The 24,293-nt window shown below is 34.8% G+C and overlaps 2 protein-coding genes across 11 annotated transcripts; both read left to right on the top strand.

Annotated features, from left to right (window-relative positions):
- Positions 1-602: 602 nt before the first annotated feature.
- On the top strand, positions 603-13,784 carry LOC132616834 (probable LRR receptor-like serine/threonine-protein kinase At1g53420). Of its 10 annotated transcripts, none has more exons than XM_060331536.1 (27): positions 603-1,062; positions 1,158-1,303; positions 1,963-2,098; positions 4,093-4,164; positions 4,927-4,998; positions 5,182-5,253; positions 5,465-5,536; positions 5,644-5,715; positions 5,812-5,883; positions 6,355-6,426; positions 6,584-6,655; positions 6,741-6,812; positions 6,893-6,964; positions 7,065-7,136; positions 8,058-8,123; positions 8,243-8,305; positions 8,751-8,816; positions 8,910-8,945; positions 9,065-9,129; positions 9,727-10,097; positions 10,171-10,363; positions 10,456-10,569; positions 11,231-11,352; positions 12,270-12,477; positions 12,592-12,811; positions 12,890-13,037; positions 13,145-13,784. In XM_060331536.1, the coding sequence occupies exons 2-27, from the start codon at positions 1,270-1,272 to the stop codon at positions 13,385-13,387; spliced, it is 2,877 nt and encodes a 958-aa protein (XP_060187519.1). In that variant the 5' UTR covers positions 603-1,062; positions 1,158-1,269; the 3' UTR covers positions 13,388-13,784. The 10 variants fall into 10 exon arrangements, with proteins under 10 accessions (XP_060187519.1, XP_060187516.1, XP_060187515.1 ...); XM_060331537.1 differs by lacking the exon at positions 603-1,062 and adding an exon at positions 1,843-1,864 and having other exon boundaries at positions 1,178-1,303; XM_060331539.1 differs by lacking the exon at positions 603-1,062 and adding an exon at positions 1,843-1,864 and having other exon boundaries at positions 1,188-1,303; positions 1,963-2,090.
- A 2,770-nt stretch (positions 13,785-16,554) lies between these two features.
- LOC132618955 (E3 ubiquitin-protein ligase RSL1-like) lies at positions 16,555-21,807 on the top strand. The gene is made up of 2 exons (XM_060333937.1): positions 16,555-18,045; positions 21,569-21,807. Exons 1-2 carry the CDS (start codon positions 17,432-17,434, stop codon positions 21,639-21,641), a joined length of 687 nt encoding a protein of 228 aa, XP_060189920.1. The 5' UTR covers positions 16,555-17,431; the 3' UTR covers positions 21,642-21,807.
- The last annotated feature ends 2,486 nt before the right edge of the window (positions 21,808-24,293 follow it).

The raw sequence follows: 24,293 nt of genomic DNA, 5'->3' as shown, positions 1-24,293 counted from the left end.
CTTCGGTTATATAGATATGTATATTATATGTATGGTATATGTATAGGTATATATAGTATATGTATATTTAGTATACTATATGCACTACCTATACACTGTATAGTGTAAACTATATGACCGAATAGTATTTGACTGTAATTTTCCTTTAATTTTAGCCAAAGGCGAAATTTTTCACATCCATTGCCATGGTCTTTGTTTATTGAGAAAAAAGAAGAAGGTAATATTCCATTTCTGTTGCTATGGCCTTTTTGGTAGTGGATTTGTGGTAGTGAACTGATTCTTGAAAAGGAAATTGAAGTGGGTACATGAGATAGAAACTAGTCAAGGTCTTTGGGAAACATTATTGGAGGTTTCAGCTTTATAAAGGATAAATTTCAAGAAGGAAAGTGACAAGAAAAAGATGGATCCTTACTGTTTAGAAAAGAAAAGCTATGCTGTAAGGGCCCAGAAGTGGAAAAACCAAGAAAAAGTGAAGAAAGAATTGTTCCACACACCGAGGAAGGATCCACAATGTTATTTGTGCGCGAATTGAGTAGCTTTTACTTACACCCTATATATGTATTAAGAAATCCACTAATTATTATTAGGGGTCATTTGGTCGGGTGTATAAGAAGAGTATTGATTATTGAATATGATGCATTAGTAATGGTGAGATAGTTATACTGTTAGCAAAAAAAAAAAAGAGATTAGTTATGCTAACATTCTTTTTTATCCTACTGTTTGGTTTGTTATATTAAATAAATAGAGTGTATTAGAATAGGAGTAGTATGTATTAGAAGAGGAATAGTTCTGGTATTGTTACTGCCATGGTTTCTTATGTATAAGAATAGTACTTTGTACTGAATATATTAGTTATACATAGGTTGAAAATACTACCAAACAACAAAACACTACCAAATAAGGGATTAAATAATACCAAAGCTAATACTAGTATTATTTTCTTTTATACTTCCTACCAAACAACCCTTTATGCATCAATATGAGGTTGTTGTAGGAACTCGTAAACTTAAAATCCTGGATCCGTGTCTTGTTTAAACTTGAAGAAAGGATGCTATTATAAAGGTATGGGCACATATTTGAGAAATCGTATGGTTAAAGCTAAAGAATTAAAGCATTTTCTTTTGAGCTAATATGGCAATGTTCATGTATGTTTACAGGGTTTCCGTTTCTCTTTTGCTGCTTTTGGTCTTTTGTGAGAGAACTGTGGAACAGGCTACGCAAGGTCCTCTCAGCAACATCTGTACAACAACTTGGTACAACACCAGTTTAATGAAAATACCTCCTCCTCTTGATAAAAAAGACGGTAAGAATGCGAATGTGTTTAGGATTTATGCTATTCTTAAGTTAACGGCTATTCCTTGAGTTCCCTCAAATATTTTATCTTTGTAGTTTCAGAAAGTGACATTTGCTTTATGTTAGCTATCATTTTCACCTAAGTGTACATGGCATCATTACAGTAATTATGTTGAGAGAAAATCTTATAGATGGGTTTGAGGAAAGATAAAGCATAGCTTAGTCTTTTGGGGTTTAATTCATGTATTATTATTCCACATTATAGTCGGTACAAAATAATACACCAATTTGTGTATTAAATTGTAAAATGTAAATAGTTGGAATAATAAATGAGACGGCCCTTATATAAGAAGAGGAGTCAGAAGGATGGAAAGACAATACAGATTGGAGCATCCATTTGAGAGCTCTTATTTGACAACCAAATCCCTCTCGGTACTAATTGCAGTTTAGATGAGCTTGTTATTTGCTGTTACATTCTTCTATTTAACTCTAGAAGTTTACAAACGATCATGCTCACTTTGATTTTTTGTCTAAAATCCCATATCGAAGAACCACATGGTGTATTCTTCAGGTAAGCATATATTTGCTATCAAAATATTCATGACGTCACATGTTATCCATTTTAAAGTTTTTTCCTTGCTGATGCAATTTTCTGCATGTGGATGCCAGAGGATGCCATCAACGCTTTGCTTGGGTGTTCTTCTAGGGAAATGCTATTACCCCCAAGTTGTTATATTGGATTTACAAGTGCCGTTACTTGCGATTGTTATCTTGAGAAGCATAAGAGTTGCCGAGTGGTACACATGTATCCCTTCTAACCCAAGATATTTACTATTGCTTTTTTTTTTTTTGGGTATTTTTCTCAAATGTTCTTCTTGTTAACCTTTTCTTCGTGGGTAAAAAAAAAGTGTCCACTTATCAAATCAAGAAAGAATTAACCTTATTTTTCCATATTTGCCCCTCTTCAGTGCTATATGATCAAATCCCAATACCTATTTAATTAGGGACAGTTTAGTCAAATTACTTTTTTTTTTTCTAGGAGTTAGTATTTTCTTAAGAGGTGTGCAAATGGCTAAAGGGACACTCTTTTTGATCTGGAGGGAGTACGTTATTTGGAAATATTACAAGTCCTTTGATAGCATGTTCTGGAGACATTGATTGGATAAAATTCATCTATTTTTGTATGTAATTTGCACAAATATAATTGAAGAACCATCATGCCGTCAGTTTTTTGGGGTTTGGTTGATTTGTTCACAGGGAGCAATGAATGCTTATGCTGTCACTGTAATTTCTTTATGGTTGTCGTTTAAATAGTATGAAGTTCTTTATTGTTTCAAGTAGCCTAACATTTAGGTGTCCATTTCTTACCTTTTCTAAACTCACTATACCATCCATCCCCCTAGAATCCAAAAATGGTAGTTAATCTTTTTTTGTTCTTGTAGAAGTTCATCTTTTTCATCTTTTAATCTGACTTTAGGATCACACATAGTAACACCTAGGCAGTATTTTTTAGCATTTTATTTTCCTTTGTCGGAGGACAAACATAGAGATAGTGGGCAGTTTGAAATTACTCCCTTTGTCCCAATTTATGTGGCACGCTATAGGCTGTCTACATCACACCCTTGGGTGCTGCCCTTCCCCAGACCGTGCTAACGCTGGATGCTTTGTGCACCGGCGTGTCCTTATTTTACTTTCCTTATTTTACTCTCCTTATTTTACTCTCTTTTTTTAGTCTGTCCCAAAAATAATGTCGCGTTTCTATAATCAAAAAATAACTTAACTTTAAAATTTCCCTTTACCCTTAATGAAATGATTTTTAGCCACACAAATGTCTAAGCTTTATTTTAGACTACAAATTTCAAAAGTCTTCCTTTCTTTCTTAAACTTTGTGTCAAGTCAAACAATGTCACATAAATTGGAAAGGAGGCAGTAAGAAACATTGTTTCTGTGCTGAGAATTAATGCACTGAATTTAGTGCATTTGTGTTGGTCGAGTGCTTTTACCAACTTATTCTATCTGATCAATCATTTTTCACAATGGATCACAAATATCTCGGAGTGAGGATTCTATGAAGTTCTTATGCTGATAAAAGAAAGGTTTACTCGTGTGATTGATTCATATTACTAGAAATTTTGAATGGTATGCCAGATTCATGACGTTGGAGTGTTAGAGGTTTGTTTTAAACTGTCTCTTTATGTTTGTACAGATCGATTTTTTTAGTTTTCCACTTTGAGGATGACGCAATTTTTCCTACTTTGCATGGACATAGCTGCAAAAACTATATTGCTAAAGCTAAATCTGGTTTAGTTTTCAACATTTAAGTCCATTGTTCAACTATGGGTCATGATGCAATCTGAATCATTTGTTTTTCCTAGTGCCAACAGCATATAACTACAGATATGGATGTATTTCTCCAAGTTACAAATTTGTTTTGATTTCTTCTTTCCAGCCGTCATTTCCTCTAAAATTATGCCTCTTTACATTTCTAAATATGTTGATTAATAAAGTCTTGTTTGTACTACAAGATTTTCCATGAAGCAGGAATATTCATCTTTGCCTACTCGACCAAAAATGATTTAGAATAATTTCACTATAACAGTAGCAACATCTGCACAATGTCACCACTAAAGTGTAAAGCAGCTCAAGAGACATTTTAAATTAGTACTATTCATGCCAAATATGTGCAGGTCATACTTGTTTTATGTTCATTATAGTTGTGGTCTCAATTTGTCGCTTTGGTTTTTAACTATGCAACTTCGAGATTTCTGATTGATGTTTTTGCAACATAATGAACTGCAGTGATTTCTCAAATAGACAATTAGAAGGAAAGATCCCCGAGGAGATTGGAGGCCTTCAATATTTAAAAACCCTGTAAGGATACCTAAACAACATATTTGAATTTGTATTGTGTTTTTCAGTTTAAATTCGCATTTTAGAGGTACATATCATAAGCATACTTGAGATTTTGCATTTAAGTGTCATTCCATTTTTTTGGATTCCAGTTGCATTTTGTATGTGAATGTAATAAATATTATAGAAGAAAGAATGATGGATAATTATGAATTCAATATTATAAGATCTCATTTTCCTCTGCCAATTCTATGGCCTGTAGGCATTTATATTTTGAGGCAGGAGAATTTTTATCACTAACGCCATGGGAAATGTGGAATGCATCCCAAGAAATATACGTAAGTGGAAAAGCATTACAAAAATTGGTGCAATGTTCCTAAAGATTCTAATCACCTTGTTGCATATCAAATGCACTAGATTTATACATTCTATGATCAGAAGCAAATAAACAAGAAATCAGCACTCTATGCTGATTTTGTGTTTTGCATCCTTAATTGTATAATAGCAAGGGGAGCTCATGGCTAAAAAGTTAATGTATTAAGTACTCATATAAAAAGCGATCTTATCTCCGGGGCCACGCGTTACACCTTGTCCTGGTATATTAGTACTAACCATTAAATAAGAGGTAATCAAAGTCTAAAAGGAACTCAATATATTATAAAGCCTAAGACTAAACTACATCATATCCAAGATTCGATAATGTAATATCCTTTATGGATCTCTCATCTATTAAAACTACATTGAAAAATCTCACTCTTCTCTCTCTATTTTGGTTGATCACAGTTATTTGAATGGAAACAAGTTGCGTGGATCAATTCCTGAACCGTTCAAAAATCTGAAGAAGCTATTGTACTTGTGAGTAGTTGCATGACTTTCCACTGCAATTCTTTCATTCTATTCTCCATCCTTTCCTGTGGCCATTAGAAACTTATTTATCTGTTTTTAGAGTCTTTCATTACCATTGATACAGATGAAGCTAAGTAAATAATTTTTTTTTTCTTGAATTATCTGTGATGGTTATGATGTTTTATCTGACAGTTCCCTCTGTGATAACTCATTGGAAGGACCCATTCCACCTTTCATTGGTGAGATGAAATCTTTAAACAGCATGTAAGTCATTGACATACCTTTTTGTATCAGCTTTACGACTCAACCCGGTTAGATGTCAGACAATTGTCTGCCGTTCTGCTGCATTTTTACATGTCAACTAATGCAGAGTTAACATGGATCCAGCATTTTAAAATTGCAGCTTTAATTCACTCAAACTTCTATATTGGAATTGTATTTAATCATTAAAATCTAACCGTAGTTGCCACTACAGACTTCTGTGCAAAAACTTCTTCAATCAAACAATTCCTCCAAAATTGGGTTCTCTCCCATCTTTGGAAAATTTGTAAGTCTAAAGCTGCATTTTATATTGTCCTTTCTATTCCAAAATAGAGTTATTATTATCTACTGTCTTGAGTTCATAATTATTTTCTCTTCTTCTTGTCCTTTCAGAGACTTGGGCCATAATTTGTTCTCAGGGAAAATTCCAGACGAGCTGGGAAATATTAAGAGCCTCATTAGATTGTAAAAGCCTTGATAAAATCCATACTTCTACTTTATCTCACTTTTCATTTGGTTTAGTGCAAACTTGAATCCCCATCTATTTGCCTTCACAATTAGGTACCTGGTGGATAATCAACTCTCGGGTGTACTCCCGGTCAAGCTTGGAGATCTTGTGAATCTAGAGGAGCTGTAAGTGTATTTTTGTTGGTTATTCTTAAGATAAAAATTATCTTTTTCTGGTTGAGTATAATTTCTTGATTAATTTCGCGGACTTACAGACAGAGATGATTACTTGTTGGATTATACCAGTTTAGAAATGTAGCTAAACACTTACATTTTAGACTGACCTTTAGTGGATTCTTGTGCATGTACTTAGCTACGTCCAATGGGATAAAGTTGTTCTCTTTCTGTCTATGCCCTGGTCCTGGAGAGCATTCACAACACAGCTGTCTATTGAAGTACACACACACACACACACACACACATATATATCTAACGCAAAACAATTCTACTCACTCCTTGTATTTATTCTTTTAACCTGGCTGTAATTATGGGGATGCAGAAGCTGCTAAATTTTAACTGCATCGTCCTGGTTAGAGTTTCGTTCAAGGTTAACAGAGAACACGGAGATACCTATTATTATGTCGTAAATGATTTCAGGCACTTGCAGAACAATGAATTTATTGGTGCCTTGCCGCCGAGCTTCAAGAGTTTAAAGAAACTGACGTACTTGTAAGTATCTAATCTCTTATCTTGAATTCTCATTAGCATAGAATTGAAACAAGAAAGAGGAGGGTGGAAGAGAGAGAGAGAGAGAGAGAGAGAGAGAGAGAATATAGATCTTCAGATTTGACTTTTATATCAATTGATTAATCTTCTTTCTCTGTAGCGATGTGCGAGGGAACAAGCTCAATGAAACAATTCCGGATATTTTCGAACAGTGGCAAGATCTGCGTATCTTGTAAAACTCACTAACTGTACACTTTTATACTATCTATGCATGTTTTTATAAAGACTGTTGATTTTTTTTCCCACATGTTGAGAAGGAATCTGATGGGGAATAGTTTTTCTGCACCTTTGCCTGGCCAAATCTCAAAGCTGAAGAGTCTAACGGAACTGTAAAATCCTGTAGCTTTTTTGATGTACGCAGCTCGCCCAAACTTTGAATTATTATGGATTTTATAATATCTACTTTCAGGTATATCAGTGACTTAGTTGGAAAAAGCTACTCATTTCCAGATTTATCTGGAATGGAATTTTTGAGAATTTTGTGAGTCCCCTGGCATCCAAACTTTCATGTTATTGGAGTAATAGTTTTCTTTTGCTCCTCCTAAAACTCAATTCTATTTTCCGGTTTGTTGTTTATCTAGGACATTGAGGAATTGCTCAATAGATGCCAACATCCCTATTTGGATATGGAAGCTATCTTCCCTACACTATCTGTAAGACAGCTTCTGCAATAAATATCTACATATTCTTATACTTTACAAAGAAAAAGGCGTGTACTTATTTGATAGGGGAAAGTCGATGCTAGGGGTGTCAAATGGGCGGGCTGGGCGGGTCAAAATGGGGTGAGCTAATAACTAGGTCCAAAAGTTACTTGGGCTGAAGTGGGTTAAAACACCGGTCATACCCCCCCCCCCCCCCCCCCCCACTTCCCCCCAATTGTTACTAAGTCTTAATTTTTTTTTGTTTTAATTTTAAGTACGTAATGAAAATATTTTCTTTCTGTATTATGGCTATATCAAAAAAAAAAAAAAAGACATATTTTGATATATATATCAGCCCAACTTTTTGATGGGCTGAAATGGGTTGTGCTGATATGAACCGAGCTAATGAATGGGCAGGTCAATGACCAGCCCAAACTTGGGCGGGTTGGCGGGCCGCGGGTCATATTTTCATGGGCTAATTCCCCCCTCCCCCCCCACCCAACACAGTATATAGGAAAATAGTTGAAGTGCATGGAACCAAATGGAAAAACAACTTAATTGACTGTAAACCTGTCACTAAATAGGCTATTACACCCTCCATTTCAAAATAAATAAGTGGTGTTTTTAGCTTGGGCACACCCCTTAAGAAAACTACTCATTCTTAGAAAGTAAGATGTATTTTTACTTACCCTTAATAAATACCTTGAAACAGATGTAGCTCTTTAGTAGTTTCTTGGTTATGTAAAACTCCCTTTATTTAAATAAGGGTAAATGGGAAGAACATCGTTAATGCCTTCTTGATTATGTGAAACGCCACTTATTTTTTAACAAAATGAAAATGTGAAAACACCACTTATTTTGAAATGGAGGGAGTACATGTTTCCTGAACAAATATGTATAGTAATTCTACCCTTTTTTTTTCTCCTGATGTAGGGACTTGAGTTTCAATAGTTTGTTTGGTGCAATTCCAGAAGCTGTTAACCCCTCGTTAAATCATATGTAAGTGACCTTACTTCTCTAACTATTCATTAGATATAAAAGGTGATCTTACTTTTGTAATGAAATGTGGAAACATTGATTTTTATCACAAAGTGTCATGATCCAATGCATTCTTGCAGATTTCTGAGAAGAAATAAGCTCAATGAGACAATTCCATCTTGGATGAATGCTAGTTCATACGTGTAAGTGCTTTTTGCATTAATACATTACTACTTTTTTGGTTTTAAGTTCAGACATTACTAGCAGCTCCTAGGAAATCTATTTGCCAGGCTGAGGAAGGGAGTACCAGAATGAAACTAAAGTGAAGTGATAAAAAGGAAGTAAAAGCAAGCGCGAAATAAAGGGTAAAATTGCAACTGTAACTGTAATTATATTTAACGGTAATGTTGCAAGTTGCACCTATAGCACAAATTGAAGATATATAATCCTTGGAGCAAGCACTTCTTTAAATTCAAATTTGAAGGGTCTCTTGGAAGAAATTATATTATATTTCGATTGTTGTAAAATCGTGGCATTTACTTTCTTCCAATTGAAGTTTGATTTAACGTGATTTTCTCTGCCGACTTTCTCTTTTCATTAATTTCTACAACATATTTTGCCACTCACTCTTCCAAGTTAAAAATGCAGGGATGTTTCTGAAAATCAATTCAAAAATGTAAACATATGCCCCGGAAAGAAGCTAAACCCTGACTTGTAAGGGTGATTTTCACATATCTAGAAAAATCTTATTTATGTTCTTCTTAGTCGCTTTTCTATTCCGAATCCAATTATTTTGCTCTTTCCCAGGAATCTGTTTGCGTGTTGCCCCAATGAAACGGATGAGTAAGCTCCTCCACCTGTATCTCCACAAAAAGAAAAGAAAAGAAAAAAGAAACATATTGGAGTTAGAAAAAAATTGGTCTGAGTTCTCTACTTAACTTTGTGCATAAATTTGAATATAGGGTTGCAAAGGGGGACCAAGTTGATTTCCATTTTAAGAATGGAACTCAGTTCTGTACTCAGTTCTGTAAGTACTAACAACTTCAGACATGAAGTGATTTTTGTATATGTATTATGTTATGTTCCTTATGACTATCTTCATAGATATTTCTTTTGGGATTGAATGTGACTCTACATAAAAGATTCTGAAGGACTAATTATTTCTATAATTAAAAGTGTTGTTTGTGTCATTATATTAGGAGCTGTTTGGCCATGAGAATTATTCACTTTTTTTTTTCCGGATTAATTTTTCACTTTCTTCAAAATCAACGTTTGGTTATAAAATTTCGAAATCCAACTTGAAGTTAATTTGCAAATTTGGGGAATTGCTCCAAACCTGTTTTCCAACTCCCATCTTCATAAATTCCAAATAAAGTGCTATTTTCTCTCCTTTGCTAAAAGTATAACTAAACACAACTCCAATTTCATAAAATCCAAATGAAGTGAAAATTATTTGGAATCTATGGCCAAACGCCTACTAAGATTTCTATTTGCTAATCTGTCTTTTCACAATGTCAGCTGCAGATCTTCACAGTATATTTCTAGAAACATTTCCAGATAAAAGTTTCTCATATTTTAAGATTGTAAATGCACCTTGTACTGAAAATACTGTCTCCATTTGTAGATGACCATTTGTATATAAACTGCGGTGGTGATTCTGTCCATGTTAACGGAACTGACTATGAAGCTGATGTACATCCACGTGGTCAATCAACTTTCTTCATGAGTAACAGCTCAAATTGGGGCTATAGTAGTATGGGAAGCTTCTTATGGGCAAGACATAATCGTTACACTCTAAATGAGACCTGCGAAATTCATGCTGGTGATGCCCAATTGTATCGTACAGCACGTTTATCCCCAATCTCCTTGAAATATTATGGATTTTGTTTGAAAAATGGTGAGTACAAAGTGAATCTTCACTTTGCTGAAATATCTAGTAGAAACACCAAAGATTCGCATAGCAAAGCATGGCGACTCTTTGATGTAGATATCCAGGTAAGGTACCGAAACCACAAGTTGTCGATCCATATGCAAACATATAGAATACTTTTAAATTATATTTACGCAGGAAAAAAATGTGCTGAGAAACTTCAACATAGAAAGAGAAGCGAAAGGTGTGAATATGGCTATAACAGAGGAACATATCACTTTTGTGAATGACAATAGACTGGAGATTCACTTATACTGGTCTGGAAAAGGGTCTGTCAAATACCCATCAGTGTACTATGGGCCCCTTATAGCTGCAATTACAGTAACTCTAGGTATTCATTTTATGCCTTTGACTGTTTACCATTTTGCATGGTTTGGTCCCGATTTTGTGACTGATATTTCATGGTAACAATTTATGAACCAGTTCAATCAGAACTGTCCAAAGGAGTGCTTGCTGGAATTTCAGGATTTGCATTACTTCTTCTAATATTGTTCATAGGTTTTTCCTGGAGATTCCAAGACAAATTACGTCGGGAAGGTAACACTACATTATTATATATTTTATTTGGTTTCCATTGGGATTTTAAGTGAAGCCAATTCTGAAAGGATGTTTTAGTGTACCTTAAGATTCTGAATATTCCTGCTAGATCCCCAAAATTTTAAAATGTTGTCTCTCCTCTTTACTTACACCTTACCATCCTCGATAAGGAGACAAGTAAATAGTTGATGCAATGATATGTTGCCGCTCCATCTTCAAAGTTGTAGTTTGTCTTCTTGAAGTTGTCCCACATCGATTGTGGGATGTAGAGTTGGTCTGCTTAAATGGTATTCGGCAATCCTAACTTGATGAGGTAGTTTTTCGTGTTGAGTTAGACCCAAGATCCATTCTTATCATGGTATTAGAACTAGACCCATCCCAATACTTGATTTACCCGATGTTGGCCCCCATATATTATGTTGTCCAAGATTCAGTTGGTAGGCTTTGGCATAGGTTGGAGGGATTTTAAGTTGTCCCACACTGGTCTCCTCGTATAAGGTTAGCTAGTGAGTTAAGATTCTAGCTAGCTTTTGGGGTTGAGTTAAGCTCAAGATACATTTTGATCATGTGAATCATAGGTCTTTTTATTTTTTGTAAGCTTCTTTACTTTCTTTCGGTTTTCTACTCCGCTGATATTTTATTTACTAATGTGTTAATGTAGAGCTAGAACTTGTTGAATTGTACCCTGGAGGGCTTTACAACTTTCGGAAAATTAGAGCTGCCACAAAGAATTTTGGTGTTGATAACCGGTTTGGTGAGGGAGGTTTTGGGACTGTCTATAAGGTTAGCTAGAATCTTAACTCAGTATAGTGTATGATTTTTTGTATCCTTTGTGATATATCTTTTACAGTTTTCTTCAGTTAAATAAATTTTGCTTATCACTTGAGGGCATTTTTTCCGCCTTTGTATTCTTCGTTTCTTTCGAAAAAAGATATTCTCCCATGACAAAAGTTAAGAGTACTAATGCACCCAAGGGTTTAGCCTAGTGGTCAATAAAGTGGGTTGAAAATCATGAGGCTTCAAGTTCAAATGCTAGTAGAGACAAAAATACTAGGTGATTTCTTCTTATCTGTTCTAACCTTGGTAGACAGTGTTAGCTGGTACCTGTTGCTGGTGAGAGGGGGGAGGTATTCCGTGGAATTAGTTGAGGTGCGCACAAGCTAGCCCGGACACTACGGTTATCAAAAAATAAAGAAAGTTGCAGTACCAATCTTGTGTTTTCGTGATTCTCCTCATCCGCTATGCAACTTAACTTAACTGCACATCTTTGTTCTTAGAGGTATCATGTTGATTTAGAGCCTGCACCTGCACTGTGCCTTAACTTTCTCCTTTTGCTAGCTGGATGACCTTCAATGTCTGTATATATGATTATTTGGTTTTTCTGATTCGAAATTTCATCATTTGTAATTATTATTATTATGCTGCCATTATCTTATTATTATTATGCTACCACTATCTTATTCTTCAATTTTATCACTACTGTTGTTTCTTTATCATAGCTTTTCTACTCTTGTATTTTTCAAACCTGTTTTGAAAAACACTTTTCTTGAGTCGAGGGTCTATGGGAAACCGCCTCTCTACCCCACAATGGTAGGGGTAAAGTCTGCGTACAGCTGTAACCCTCCCCAGACCCCACTTGTGGGACTACACTGGGTATGTTGTTGCAATTTCATCATCTGAAACACTTAATCAACATTCAGGGCACTCTTGCGAATGGGACTGCCATCGCAGTTAAAAAGCTTTCGGCAACAAAAGAAGGAATGTACGAGTTTGTGGAAAAGAGTCGAGCAATTGCTGGCATGAAACATCCAAATCTTGCAACACTAATGGGATGCTGTGCAGGTGACAACCAGCTTCTGCTTATCTATGAGTACATTGGAACTAACTCTCTTGAAGATGCATTATTTGGTAATGTCTCCCATTTATGAAAAATTTCTTCGTTAAGCTTCCACAGTTGTAGTAGAGAAAGGGAAAAAATAATTTTAGCTGTCCAAATAATAGTTGAGATTTGATTACTTACAGGTTCAGACGAACTTAGAGAAAGACTAGATTGGCCAACAAGGTATAGAATTTGTCTTGGCCTAGCAGAAGGTTTAGCTTTCCTTCACGGGGGGTCCAAACAGGAAATTATACACGGGGATATTAAACCAGCAAACATTATTCTTGATGACCAACTAAATCCGAAGATATATGACTTTGGATTTGCAAGGCTTTATCACAAGCAAAAGTTGGAAGGAACACTGTAAGGGAACACCTCTGACCGATTTTGTATACATTGGCTATCACAATTGTACTTCTCAATAATGGACGCCTTTTGCAGGTCATACACAGCGCCTGAAGTTAAAGATCACCCCTTAGAAGCTAGCGCAGATGTGTATAGCTTTGGAGTTGTCACACTTATACTTATCAGTGGAAGGAAAGTCACGACCCCGAGGGCAGGTGGTGACACTGAATACCTCGTGGAGGAGGTGAGTTAAACTCACCTAACCACAAGAGATTATGTACATGAATCCACATTTTATGGTTGAAATCTAGGAAACTAAACAAAGTTATTGGCTTTTATGGACTATTATAGGCACAGGTAAAGGATCAGAGGGGAACTCTAATGGATCTAGTCGATAATAAGCTTCTAGAATATGACTGGGAAGAAGCAGATATGGTTCTAAGATTAGCAATGAAATGCATAAGTTCACGCCCATTCAGACCGACAATGTCTACAGTCGTGAAGATTCTAAAGAAAGAATGCTCAATCGAGACGATTAAGCCAAAGCTGGGTGATTCTCCATACAGAAAAACCAAATCATGTTTGCTTTTCTGAAAAAACTCTACCCAGATAGAGAAGTAAAGGAGTATCATATTTGCTTTAACAGTGTGCTTGACTAAGCGCGGGGCTAGAAATGGACTTAAGCATTACGCGTTCGGCTGAACTTAGTTGGTCCGTAAATTTGTGTTGTAAATATCACTAAATATGTGCAAATTTTAAATTCAGAGTCCAGTTATTCGCACTTGAAGTTGTTATTGTAAAATTCAGAACCCATAAAATTCAAATCCTGGATCTGTGTCGACATGACTAGTGTGCTAGTACTCACCTAGATTTGATATATAAGGGCTTGCTAGGTTATGTAAAATTTATGGTTGTGGTGCCTTGTTGAGTTAGAACCTTGTTGTATCTATTAAAGATGATGAGATATAATGAGAATAAATGTTTTGCTGAACTTATCGAAATTCAAAGTTGATATCAAGGAAAATGTTTTTTTTTTTTTTTTTTTTGGCCTTTTGGTGGAAAACATCTTCCAAATTTCAAGGTACCAAACAATGGTGCTTGTGTTTGGTAAGATGGAAAATATTCAATTTTGTTAACATTATTACGAAGGGAAAATTTCAGAGACTTCCCTCACATTTTGCTTCGTTTCATTGACCACCCCTTACGTTTGCAATATTACTGCTACCTCCCTTATTTTAATTTTTTTGTAACAACTATTTTATTCAATTTATTATGAACGAAAAAATAATATATCTGACTAATTTTTACCTCCATAAGACCATGCTCTTTTAATTAATTCTTATTTTACATTATTTGGATTATTTTTTTATTTTTTATTTTTTTAGCTCTTCCATATTTAAAATCTTTCCATATTTTTAGCTCCATATCTTTTCAAAATCTTTCCTTACGTATTTAGATCATTCTCTTTTAAAGTCATTCCTTTCTAAACTCTCATACCCTTAATTTTAGGATTTCCATATCTTTCTAATAGCCTGTTTGGCCAAGCTTATTTCCCCCCCAAAAGTACTTATTTTTTCAATAAGTACTTATTTGAAAAAAAGTGAAGTGTTTGGCCAAGCTTTTAGAAGAAAATAAGTGCTTCTGGGGAATAACAGAAAAAGTTTTTCAGAAGCTAAAAAAAACTGCTTTTGCCCAAAAACACTTTTTTTAAAAGTACTTTTGAGAAAAATACAAATAAAAACACTTTTTAAAAGCTTGGCCAAACACTAATTGTCGTTCAAAAGTACTTTTATAATTTATTGGCCAAACACAAACTGATTTTCGCCAAAAGTGTTTTTTTGAAAAGTACTTTTAAAAAAAGTACTTTTTAAAATAAGTTGATTTTAGAAGTTTGGCCAAACAGGCTATAAGTCCAAGTAATTAATTACAAATTAATTGAACTAACAATTCCATCCAACATGTAAGGGTATAAAAAGTTGGGATTGGGCTTCTTTCCATTTATCGTCTCTCCATTTTCCTCAAGTTCTAACTTAAATTAGAAACACATGACATAAATTAAAATTAATGACTAAGATTTAATTGACTAAAACAGAGTCCTAATCATGATTTAAATAATCAAATAACTTGTCCATTAAATTAAAAACTTTTCTCTCTCTTCTTATTTTTCCTCCCACAGCCGTATCACTAATCTTCCACTTTTACTTGAATTAATAATTCACAATTTATCTTCCATTTTTTTTTTTTTTTGAGTCATTTCTTTGGAATTTTCTCTTTAAAGTTAGAAATCGCAGGGATATGACACTTCAATATTTTTGTTAACTAGGTGCCTTAATCGTAAGGCTACTATGATTACCTTATTCACAGATTTCCTCTTTGCTACACAATTAGCCAAGCCTAATAAAATTTGTGAAGAAAATGTCATAAAACTTGCCCTATAGCAGCCTCCATATAGTGGCATTTTCATGTAGTGGAAGAAGTGCTATCTAATTACCCCAATGAAAAACACACAAATTACAAATGTTTGATCCCTAAAAAATCGAAAATGGATAAGGAAGGACGACTATACAGCTGTGGGAGAAAACATAGGAAGAGAGAGAGAAAAGAATTTAATTTATGGACAAGTTAATTTAATTTTCTAAATCATGGTTAGGACATTGTTTTAATCAATTAAATTTTAGCTATTAATTTTAACTTATGTCATATGTCCTTAACTACGCTAAAACTTGGAAAAAATAGAGAGAGGAGAAATAGAGAGGAGCCCAATCCAAAAAATTGATATCGCGGGAATTTCACTTTTTTGTATTATAATAATATCCACAAATAGATTATTTGGAATTTGGTACTCCGCTTCCTTCATAGCAAGGTAACCAGTAAAAGTATTATTCAGAGTTCAAGTTTTTTTTTTTTTAATTAATTCCCACTAAGTTGAGCTTGGTGGTTTTATTTATTATTAAGATAAATAAAAATATATACAAAGGCAGATAGAACAAAGCAACAAAGCCAAAAGCTAAAACACACTTTCCTAATCTTCTATACATCAAAAGCATTGACTGACAAATTACAAATGTTTGATCCCTAAAAAATCGAAAATGGATAAGGAAGGACGACTATACAGCTGTGGGAGAAAACATAGGAAGAGAGAGAGAGAAGAATTTAATTTATGGACAAGTTAATTTAATTTTTTAAATCATGGTTAGGGCTTTATTTTAGTCAATTAAATTTTAGCTATTAATTTTAACTTATGTCATATATCCCTAACTAAGCTAATAGCCTGTTTGGCCAAACTTTTAAAAAGTGCTTCTATTTGTATTTTTCTCAAAAGTAATTTTCAAAAAAGTGTTTTTGAGCAAAAACTATTTTTTTTTAGCTTCTGAAAAACTGCTTCTGCTACTCCCCAAAAATACTTATTTTCTCCCAAAAACTTGGCCAAACACCTCATTTTTTTTTCAAATAAGCACTTATTAAAAAAATAAGTACTTTTAGGGGAAAAATAAGCTTGGCCAAAAGGCTATAAAACTTGGAAAAAATAGAGAAAGGAGAAATTGAGAGGAATTCAATCCCAAAAGTTGATATCGTGGGAAATTTCACTTTTTTGTAATATAATAATATCCACAAATAGATTATTTGGAATTTGGTACTCCGCTTCCTTCATAGCGGTAACTGGTAAAAGTATTATTCAGAGTTCAAGGTTTTTTTGTTTTTTTTTAATTAATTCCCACTAAGTTGAGCTTGGTGGTTTTATTTATTATTAAGATAAATAAAAATATATACAAAGGCAGATAGAACAAAGCAACAAAGCCAAAAGCTAAAACACACTTTCCTAATCTTCTATACATTAAAAGCATTGACCGACAATTACCCTAAATTCTCTCCACTACGATTCAAGCACACCTCTGTACAATTCCCCTCTTAACTGCTTGTGTGACATGTCTGTTGGTATCATCATTCTTTTGTTTTCATTGTGATCAGTAAGTGCAACTACTGATTATTGTACTTGTTGCTCTTCTTTACTCACTTCCTCTTCATTTTTTGACAGTGCATCAAACTTTTTGTGATCCTGCAGCAGCCACTTTTTCTCCAGATGTTTGCACACTATTTCCTTTTTCTTCTGTACCTTGTTTAGCATTCCACTGTGCAAGAACTAGCCAGCTTCCTAGGAGGAAAATTGTTGCCCTTTCCCTGCTTCACTCTTATCTCCAGGCACTGCTTCTTGTTTCCTTGGTTCCTTCTCTTTGTTATCCACCTTTCCTTTCTCTTTGTTATCCCCTTTAGAGTTCAAGTTATATACATCACAATATAAAAATAAAAAATTACACCATCAAGTCATTTTTATTTGTTATAGTAGATAATTGTCCTATTTTCAAGATTTATCCTACATTTTGAGACTTATCTATAATTAATATAAAAAATTATTTATACTGAAGGTGTACATAACTTAAAACTCTTGTTATAAAAAGATTTAGCATAGAAGTTAAAGGGTTAATTACCGTATTGGAATGCCCCCCAAAAGGAAAACTCATTGTCTTCTCTATCACCAAATTCAAAAATATCTTTATTTGCCTCTATAATTTCAAGAGTCACAGACCCCTCGTTTAATATTCATTCTTGTGGCTTAATCCAAAAACTAATTAAGCATCAATGGAAGTCACAACAAGTCCAAATTTATCTGTTCATATAGATGGCCATAATGACATTTTCACTTGTGATATTTGTGCTGATGAAAAATCTACAAGTACTGACATGTTCAAAATTTTGGGCTGCAATCATTCTTATTGCAAAAATTGCATGGCTAACTATATAGCCTCAAAACTCCAAGAGAACATCTCTCGAATATCGTGCCCCGTTATGGAGTGTAACATGCAATTAGAACTGCATAATTGTCGTTTGATTTTGCCTAATGATGTGTTCGATAAGTGTGGAGACAAGTTGTGCGAGTCAATGATTTTGGTGTCCGAGAAATTTTATTGTCCGTTTAAGGATTGTTCCGCACTTTTAATTGATGAATGCCCGGGCGAAAATATGGTTATTACTCAATCGGAATGCCCGGAATGTAGAAGGTTGTTTTGTGCAAAGTGTAAAGTTCCTTGGCATTCAGGATTTGTGTGTGAAGAATTTGAGAAGTTGAGCAAAGATGAAAGGGAAATAGAAGGTATACAACTTATGCAACTTGCTAAGAATCAAGAATGGCAAAGATGTCCAAGTTGTAGGATGTATGTTGGGAGATCAGAAGGCTGTGCACAAATGAGATGCAGGTTCGTTTTTAGTCCATATGATTTTTTTATTTTTATTTTTCTTCTTGTCTTGGAATTTTGTAGGGCGAAACATTCTTAGCACCTTTGACTGATTTGTGTATATAGGGCAAAGAAAATCATTTCTTTTGTTGTGTTGAGCAGTCTTATCCTCATTGAGAGTCGCTATGTGAGACGTCTAGCTTGTAGTCTTTGAGAGTTGCTTTGCCAAAGTCTAACATCCTCACTGAGAGTAGCTTTGAGACACATTCTTAGCACCTTTGAGTGATTTATATATATAGGGAAAAAATTTCTTTTGTTGTGTCTGCGCAGTCTTAATGTCCTCGTTGAGAGTCGTTTTGTGAGACGTCTAACTAGTCGTCTATCAGAGTCGCTCTGCTTTTTTTTTAAAAAAAAATATTCCAAGTCACGATTGTATTACCACTCTTTTGAAGAAACAGATTTGTGATAGGGGGCAGCACCAGACCTTTCATACAAGATGGGAGTAGTGGAACTCCAATTTGACTAGAGATGACAATAGACAAGAAAAAAAAAAGTAGTAATAATTCTGAGAAGCTCAAGGTGGCTCGAATGCGAGGGTGCTTGGTTTTCTCCTCTTGACTCGGAAGGATGGTAATTGCCATCTATCAACATTAATCAGACCTTTAACATACCTGGGAATCATATTAAAGTTTATAACAACAGTTGCCTCCTCCATTTGATGACCGAAAGAAACTAGTTTGTTCGCGACTTGGTTGCCTTCTCTGTAACAATGCTTAATGAAAATACCATTGACATTCACCAGTTCTTTGATCTCTCCAATCACTCTCTCTATCTTCCATGGAGCAGTCCATATGTCATGGATACAGTTGTGAATATGCATGGAGTCAGTCTCACTAATAATCAACCCTGGCCTTGTTCAATACACCATTTCAACCCAAATAACAAGGCAGACGCTTCAGCCCAATTACTTGTCCCATTACCTAAAGGAATCGAGTACACCATGAGCATTTTGTCACTGCTGTCCTGATACTCAAATTACACTTATTAATGGCGTAAAGCGGACGTTGTCAAATATAGTAACCCAAACAAGGTTGGGGTCTAATCCCACAGGGAATATGGAGAGAAAAGGCTACTAATTGTCTGCGATACTAGTCTTTAAAGGCTTTGATCTTATTCCTGATAGTTTGAAGTATTTGTTGAATAATGTAATTGAATACTTTGACTTGAATTGTACTTAATGCGAGAGTGAGACTAAGGTTGTGTTCCCCGTTTTGATTAGATATTATGCTTCAGGTTTCAATGTGATATATTTCTAATGGTTGCTCTATGAGTATGCACTTGATCTCTTAAGGACTTCCTAATGTTTCCCAATAGTTAGGACGTATTTCCTCTTTATGATTCTTCCTAATGTAAAAGAGTTGTAATCGAAGAGCGACCAATAATGCCAATTTAGACTTGTTCTTATCCCTAAGTTAGTCTATTAAACGAGAGTTAACGCCCCGAGTCATTGTTATTCAATCTTACCAATACTGACTCTCTTTCCCATGAAAAGTTAATATAATGGCTTACGCTAATGCTTGCAATCATTACCCAACGCTAACGCACAAAGATAGAATAAATACTAACAACCATTATGCATATATCAATAGTAGAATCCGATTCACATAATATCCATCATAGGATCCACAACCTTAGGATTAAAATCAGCTACTCATAATTTTGGCTAACAAAGAAAGCTTAAAAGTTAACATAATATACTTACGATGCGAATACAATATGGAATGAAAGTGAAGTTGTTGCTTTAAATGCTCCAACCACTTCAAATATTCAGGACCTAAAGTTAATGCTCCTTTTGAAAAATCAGAATAATGAATTAAAACCCTACTTTAAGTATTTATAAGGACAAAAATTGCGCCAAGTTTCTGGACAAAAACACCCTTACGCGGCATCGTTACGGACCGTAACACAGGTTACGGTCCGTCCTTCGGTTCGTCCTTTGTCAACGTGATGTCACAGCCACTATGCGACGGACCGTAACACAGGTTACGGTCCGTATCTCCTAGCGGATCATGGCTTCAGTTTTCAGTGGCCAATGAGTTACGCCACGACGTTATGCCCCGTAACCTAAGTTACGGACCGTCCTTCTGGGCGTAACCTGTGACACTACTTTGGCAACTTTCTGGAAATTTTCCTCAGCTTACGGTACACATTACGGCCCGTAACATGAGTTACGGACCGTCCTTTATAGCGACACGTATCCTCTCTGATACGGATCACGTTACGGTCCGTAACTCGAGTTACAGACCGTCCTTTTGCTCCAAGTTGTCCGTTTTTTCAGCATTTCTTATCATTTTCGTTCCTTAGTCAACCAACCCTACAAAACACCAAAATAAAAGCACTTAAAAACAAGCAATACTTCTAGTGACAAAGGCATAAAATGTGCCTAAATTCACGGCACATCATGTCCCTGGCCACACTTCCCATTGATACAACTTCCATCACTATTAATTTTCACAAAAAAGAATGGAGGTCTGGACCATCTGACAATAGTGATGCTTTTGTCGAAGATAGTAATGTCGAAAAGCTTACAAATATCTTCCCAAGTGTTACCAATGGAGATTCTTCTAAACTGGACACTGGCAAGTTGAGAGATGTTGAGAGTTGCTCTGCTAGACGTCTATCGTCCTTGTTGAGAGTCGCTCTAGTGAAACATTCTTAGCACCTTTGAGTGATTTGGGTATATAGGGCAAAAGATCTTTATTTTTATTTTTATTTTTTTCCGTTTGAGCAGTCTAAATGTCCCGTTGAGAGTCATTTTGAGAGACATTTATCTATTAGTCTCTGATTTGGTATTTGGATCTCAAGTCTCAGTTATAGTTCCCGGCGTGCCTCGATCTCAGGTTAGCCTTTCTACTTGGCTAAGTCGTACTCCGCTCATGTAATGGTTGTATATATGGGCTAGCCTATGGTGCTGTCACTTAAATATACTCAACTTCTTCGCTAGTAGATTCATTAACTAATCATAAGTCTCGGCTTGTCTGACTCTCAAGTTAACCTTTTCCACTTGACTAAGTAGTATTCTACTCATGCAATGGTCGTATGGGCTAGCCCATGGTGTGTCACCTATCATATACTCAACTTCTTCTTCAATAGGTTTATCTACAACAGTCATTCTTCAATCTTCCCACATATTGATATTATCAAATTAAATAGATAAAATAGCGATTTTGGTCTATGAAATTATGCGATATTTCAATCTTGATCAATGTGTTATTTGACTTAGCACATTTTATCTTTGCAATTATAATTTCAGCTTTTTAGTCTGCCTGAGTTTAAGGTAAGTGCTGGTTTAAGGCTTTATTTCTAGTTCCAAATTGATATTTATGTTGTACTATTATATTATTCAAATGGTGTCGGTCTATTAAATACATACATATTTTTTCTTACAAAATAAGAAAAATTTTGCATTTTTGAAAGATCCGAACAATCCATATTAGTTGTATATTGAACTCCGGATGCATTTTTGGTGTCTTTACAATTGCAGGTGTGGATGTGACTTTTGTTACAAATGTGGGGCACACTCAAGTGATCACTACTGCAGTAGTTGTGGTACTTAAAAGACATTTACTGTACTTTTAAGGGTTTTTTTTTCTTTCTTCTTTCTGTTATGTTATGTACTTCTGTTCTAGAAAAGAAAAAGTCCAATATTTCAATGAACTTGTTTCAAGTGCTTCTTGGCACGTAGAGGTGGTTTTGTACTAATTAGTAAAGGGCTACTTCTTATCATGATTGCATGTGTTTACATTGTTTATTATTTGTGAATCCGAAATTTCAATAGAAATAGCATTTACTAACTACTTTCCGGTCATGTTTTCCAGAAATAGTTATTGTCATGACCTAAAGTTTCAAATTTGACTTGTGAAACTTCGTTATAATGTCCTGGAATTATACCGGTACAATCTGAAACTTTGTGACAATAGCTATTTTCTAGTTACAAGGATTGAAAAGAGGCTATTTGTGAATTTTATTCTAAATTTCACTAGTTACCCGAACAAGCACGAATGACATTAATGAGGTTGAAACGCAATAAACAAAATATAATGTGAGAATAGACTAGTGAAAATTCGGGGAAAGAAATAAATAGTCTCATAAATATGGGGTATCACAAAGCTTGATGGTGATAGTGGGTGCATCAAGCAGCCAATAACATGTAGGAATCGGAAAAATAGCTAAGCAGGTATGTCATAGGTTTGTGATATTAGTGTGTTAAATGGGGCAATTTGCTTGATTACCCTTATTCGGGGTGTGGTTTTAATTTTTGTCTCTCAAATTGCTTGTCTTTAATTTTTGTCCATTGCCTAATACCCTAAGGTTTTAGGTTCGAATTTCGGCTCAGTAAAAAAAAAAATCGTTAGGTAGAGTTTCATAGCGAAATTAAGCATATTTGGGCAAAAATTAAGCCTTAAGGCAAACTTTTGCCCAAAAGTAGGCCTTATGCAAACCTCTACCTAAGCCCTAACTTTTGACAGAATAGGCCTAATTTTAGGCAAATGTTAGCCTTTAAGGCAGAGTTTTCGCGAAAGTCTTGTCTTGCGATTTTTTTTTTTATATAATTTAACTGAGCGGGGGTTCGAATCCTGAACCTCGGGGTATTTCTTCCACTTTTTTAAGTAAAGGACAAAAATTAAAGACCAACAATTTGAGGGACAAAAAGACTAGTGCATTTGAAGGGAAATCCGCACAACAAAGTGGTGTTAATATCATTGGCATAGCTGCCTTTAGTCAAGCTGGTTCAACTTAATTTCTTTAGCCGAAAAATTACATTATCCTGAAAATGTAAAAATAGAATATTATATATATATATATATATATATATATATATATATATATATGTATGTATATTTTACTATTGTGTGATATATTTTTGCTTTGAATCTCTTTGCTTAAATTTCTGGCTAGGCGACTGATTGTTAGGCACATCGTTATGCTGCGGACCATAATGTGTTAAGGGCTATATACTGATATACAAATTGATATACACATATTGCAAATACGATTTCTAGGTTTGATTTCTTATTTGAAACAAATACAAAAACTTTTAATCTTTCTCAAATTCTGTGTATAACCCCGTTCGAGTGTTTTCAACCAATTCCAATATTGCGTAATCACAGAGGAGGACGAAGATGAAGAAGAAGATGAGGAGTATGAGAAGGACGAAGAGGACGAAGAAGGTGAAGATGAAGAGGTTGAAGTGGAAGAGGATGAAGATGAAGAAGAAGTGGAAGAAGAAGAAGTGGAAAAGGACGAGATGAAGAAGACGAGGGGGAGGAGGAAGAACATGAAAACGAAGAGGATTAAGATGAAGAAGAAGAAGAAGAAGAAGAAGAAGATGAGGAGTAGGGTGGAGGGAAGAAGAGGACGAATAAGTTGAAGATGAAGAGGAATATTAACTAATGCTAGGTGCTTTTTTGAATTTTTCAGGTAGGCTTAACCATTTATAGATGGTGCAAACTGCAAATGCCTGAAGTTTCTTTGTCTAATTCATCGCGGAGTAGAAATTAAAGTAAGAATATACATTAGTTAATTATAGTTAAGTGATAAATGATTGCATGAAAGGCATATGCCTTGCATTCATTAGTTTGGTGAACTCTATATATTCAGATAAGACTCTAAAGATCTTGTATTATTACTTTATTTTTATTTTATATAATATTAGCCTAGGACCAATTTAAAAGTAACAAGTTGATTAAGAAATCATATAGCCGGTCCCTATTTTTTTTTTACTACTAAAGAGTAGTTGTATATTTAGGAAAGAAGCTACCAAATTAATAATCAACATTAAACAACATTCATACAAAGGGTACTTTAACCAGCAGAACTTAAGAAACCAATAGTTAGAAGACAGTCACCTCTATATATGTTCAGATTTCAACTATTTCTTTAGCTATCTCCTAATCCACAAATCTAAAAATCTATATCCACAATTTAAGCAAAATCAGAACAACAAATCATGCATTTGCAGTTTTTGCAACCCTGGAGATATCTATAATCTGTCCAGTTTTACCTGAAAATACCAAAGAGCATCTCAGCATTAGTTCAGTTAGTTTCCTTTTCCCTGGAAGATAATATATCTTGAAGAATTAATCTAAATAGCCGCCCACTTAACTGCAGTGTATAATCAATATATAATCTCCTAGGAAAAGTAAAGAGTGTTCCCCGCTGGCTATTTGTGTAAAGATCTCATATATCTTTAATGGCACAAATACTTG

The sequence above is a fragment of the Lycium barbarum genome, chromosome 11 (assembly GCF_019175385.1).
Source record: "Lycium barbarum isolate Lr01 chromosome 11, ASM1917538v2, whole genome shotgun sequence".
Lineage (NCBI taxonomy): Eukaryota > Viridiplantae > Streptophyta > Magnoliopsida > Solanales > Solanaceae > Lycium > Lycium barbarum.
Note: the sequence above shows the minus strand (reverse complement) of the source record. Positions and strands in the feature narration are given on the sequence as shown.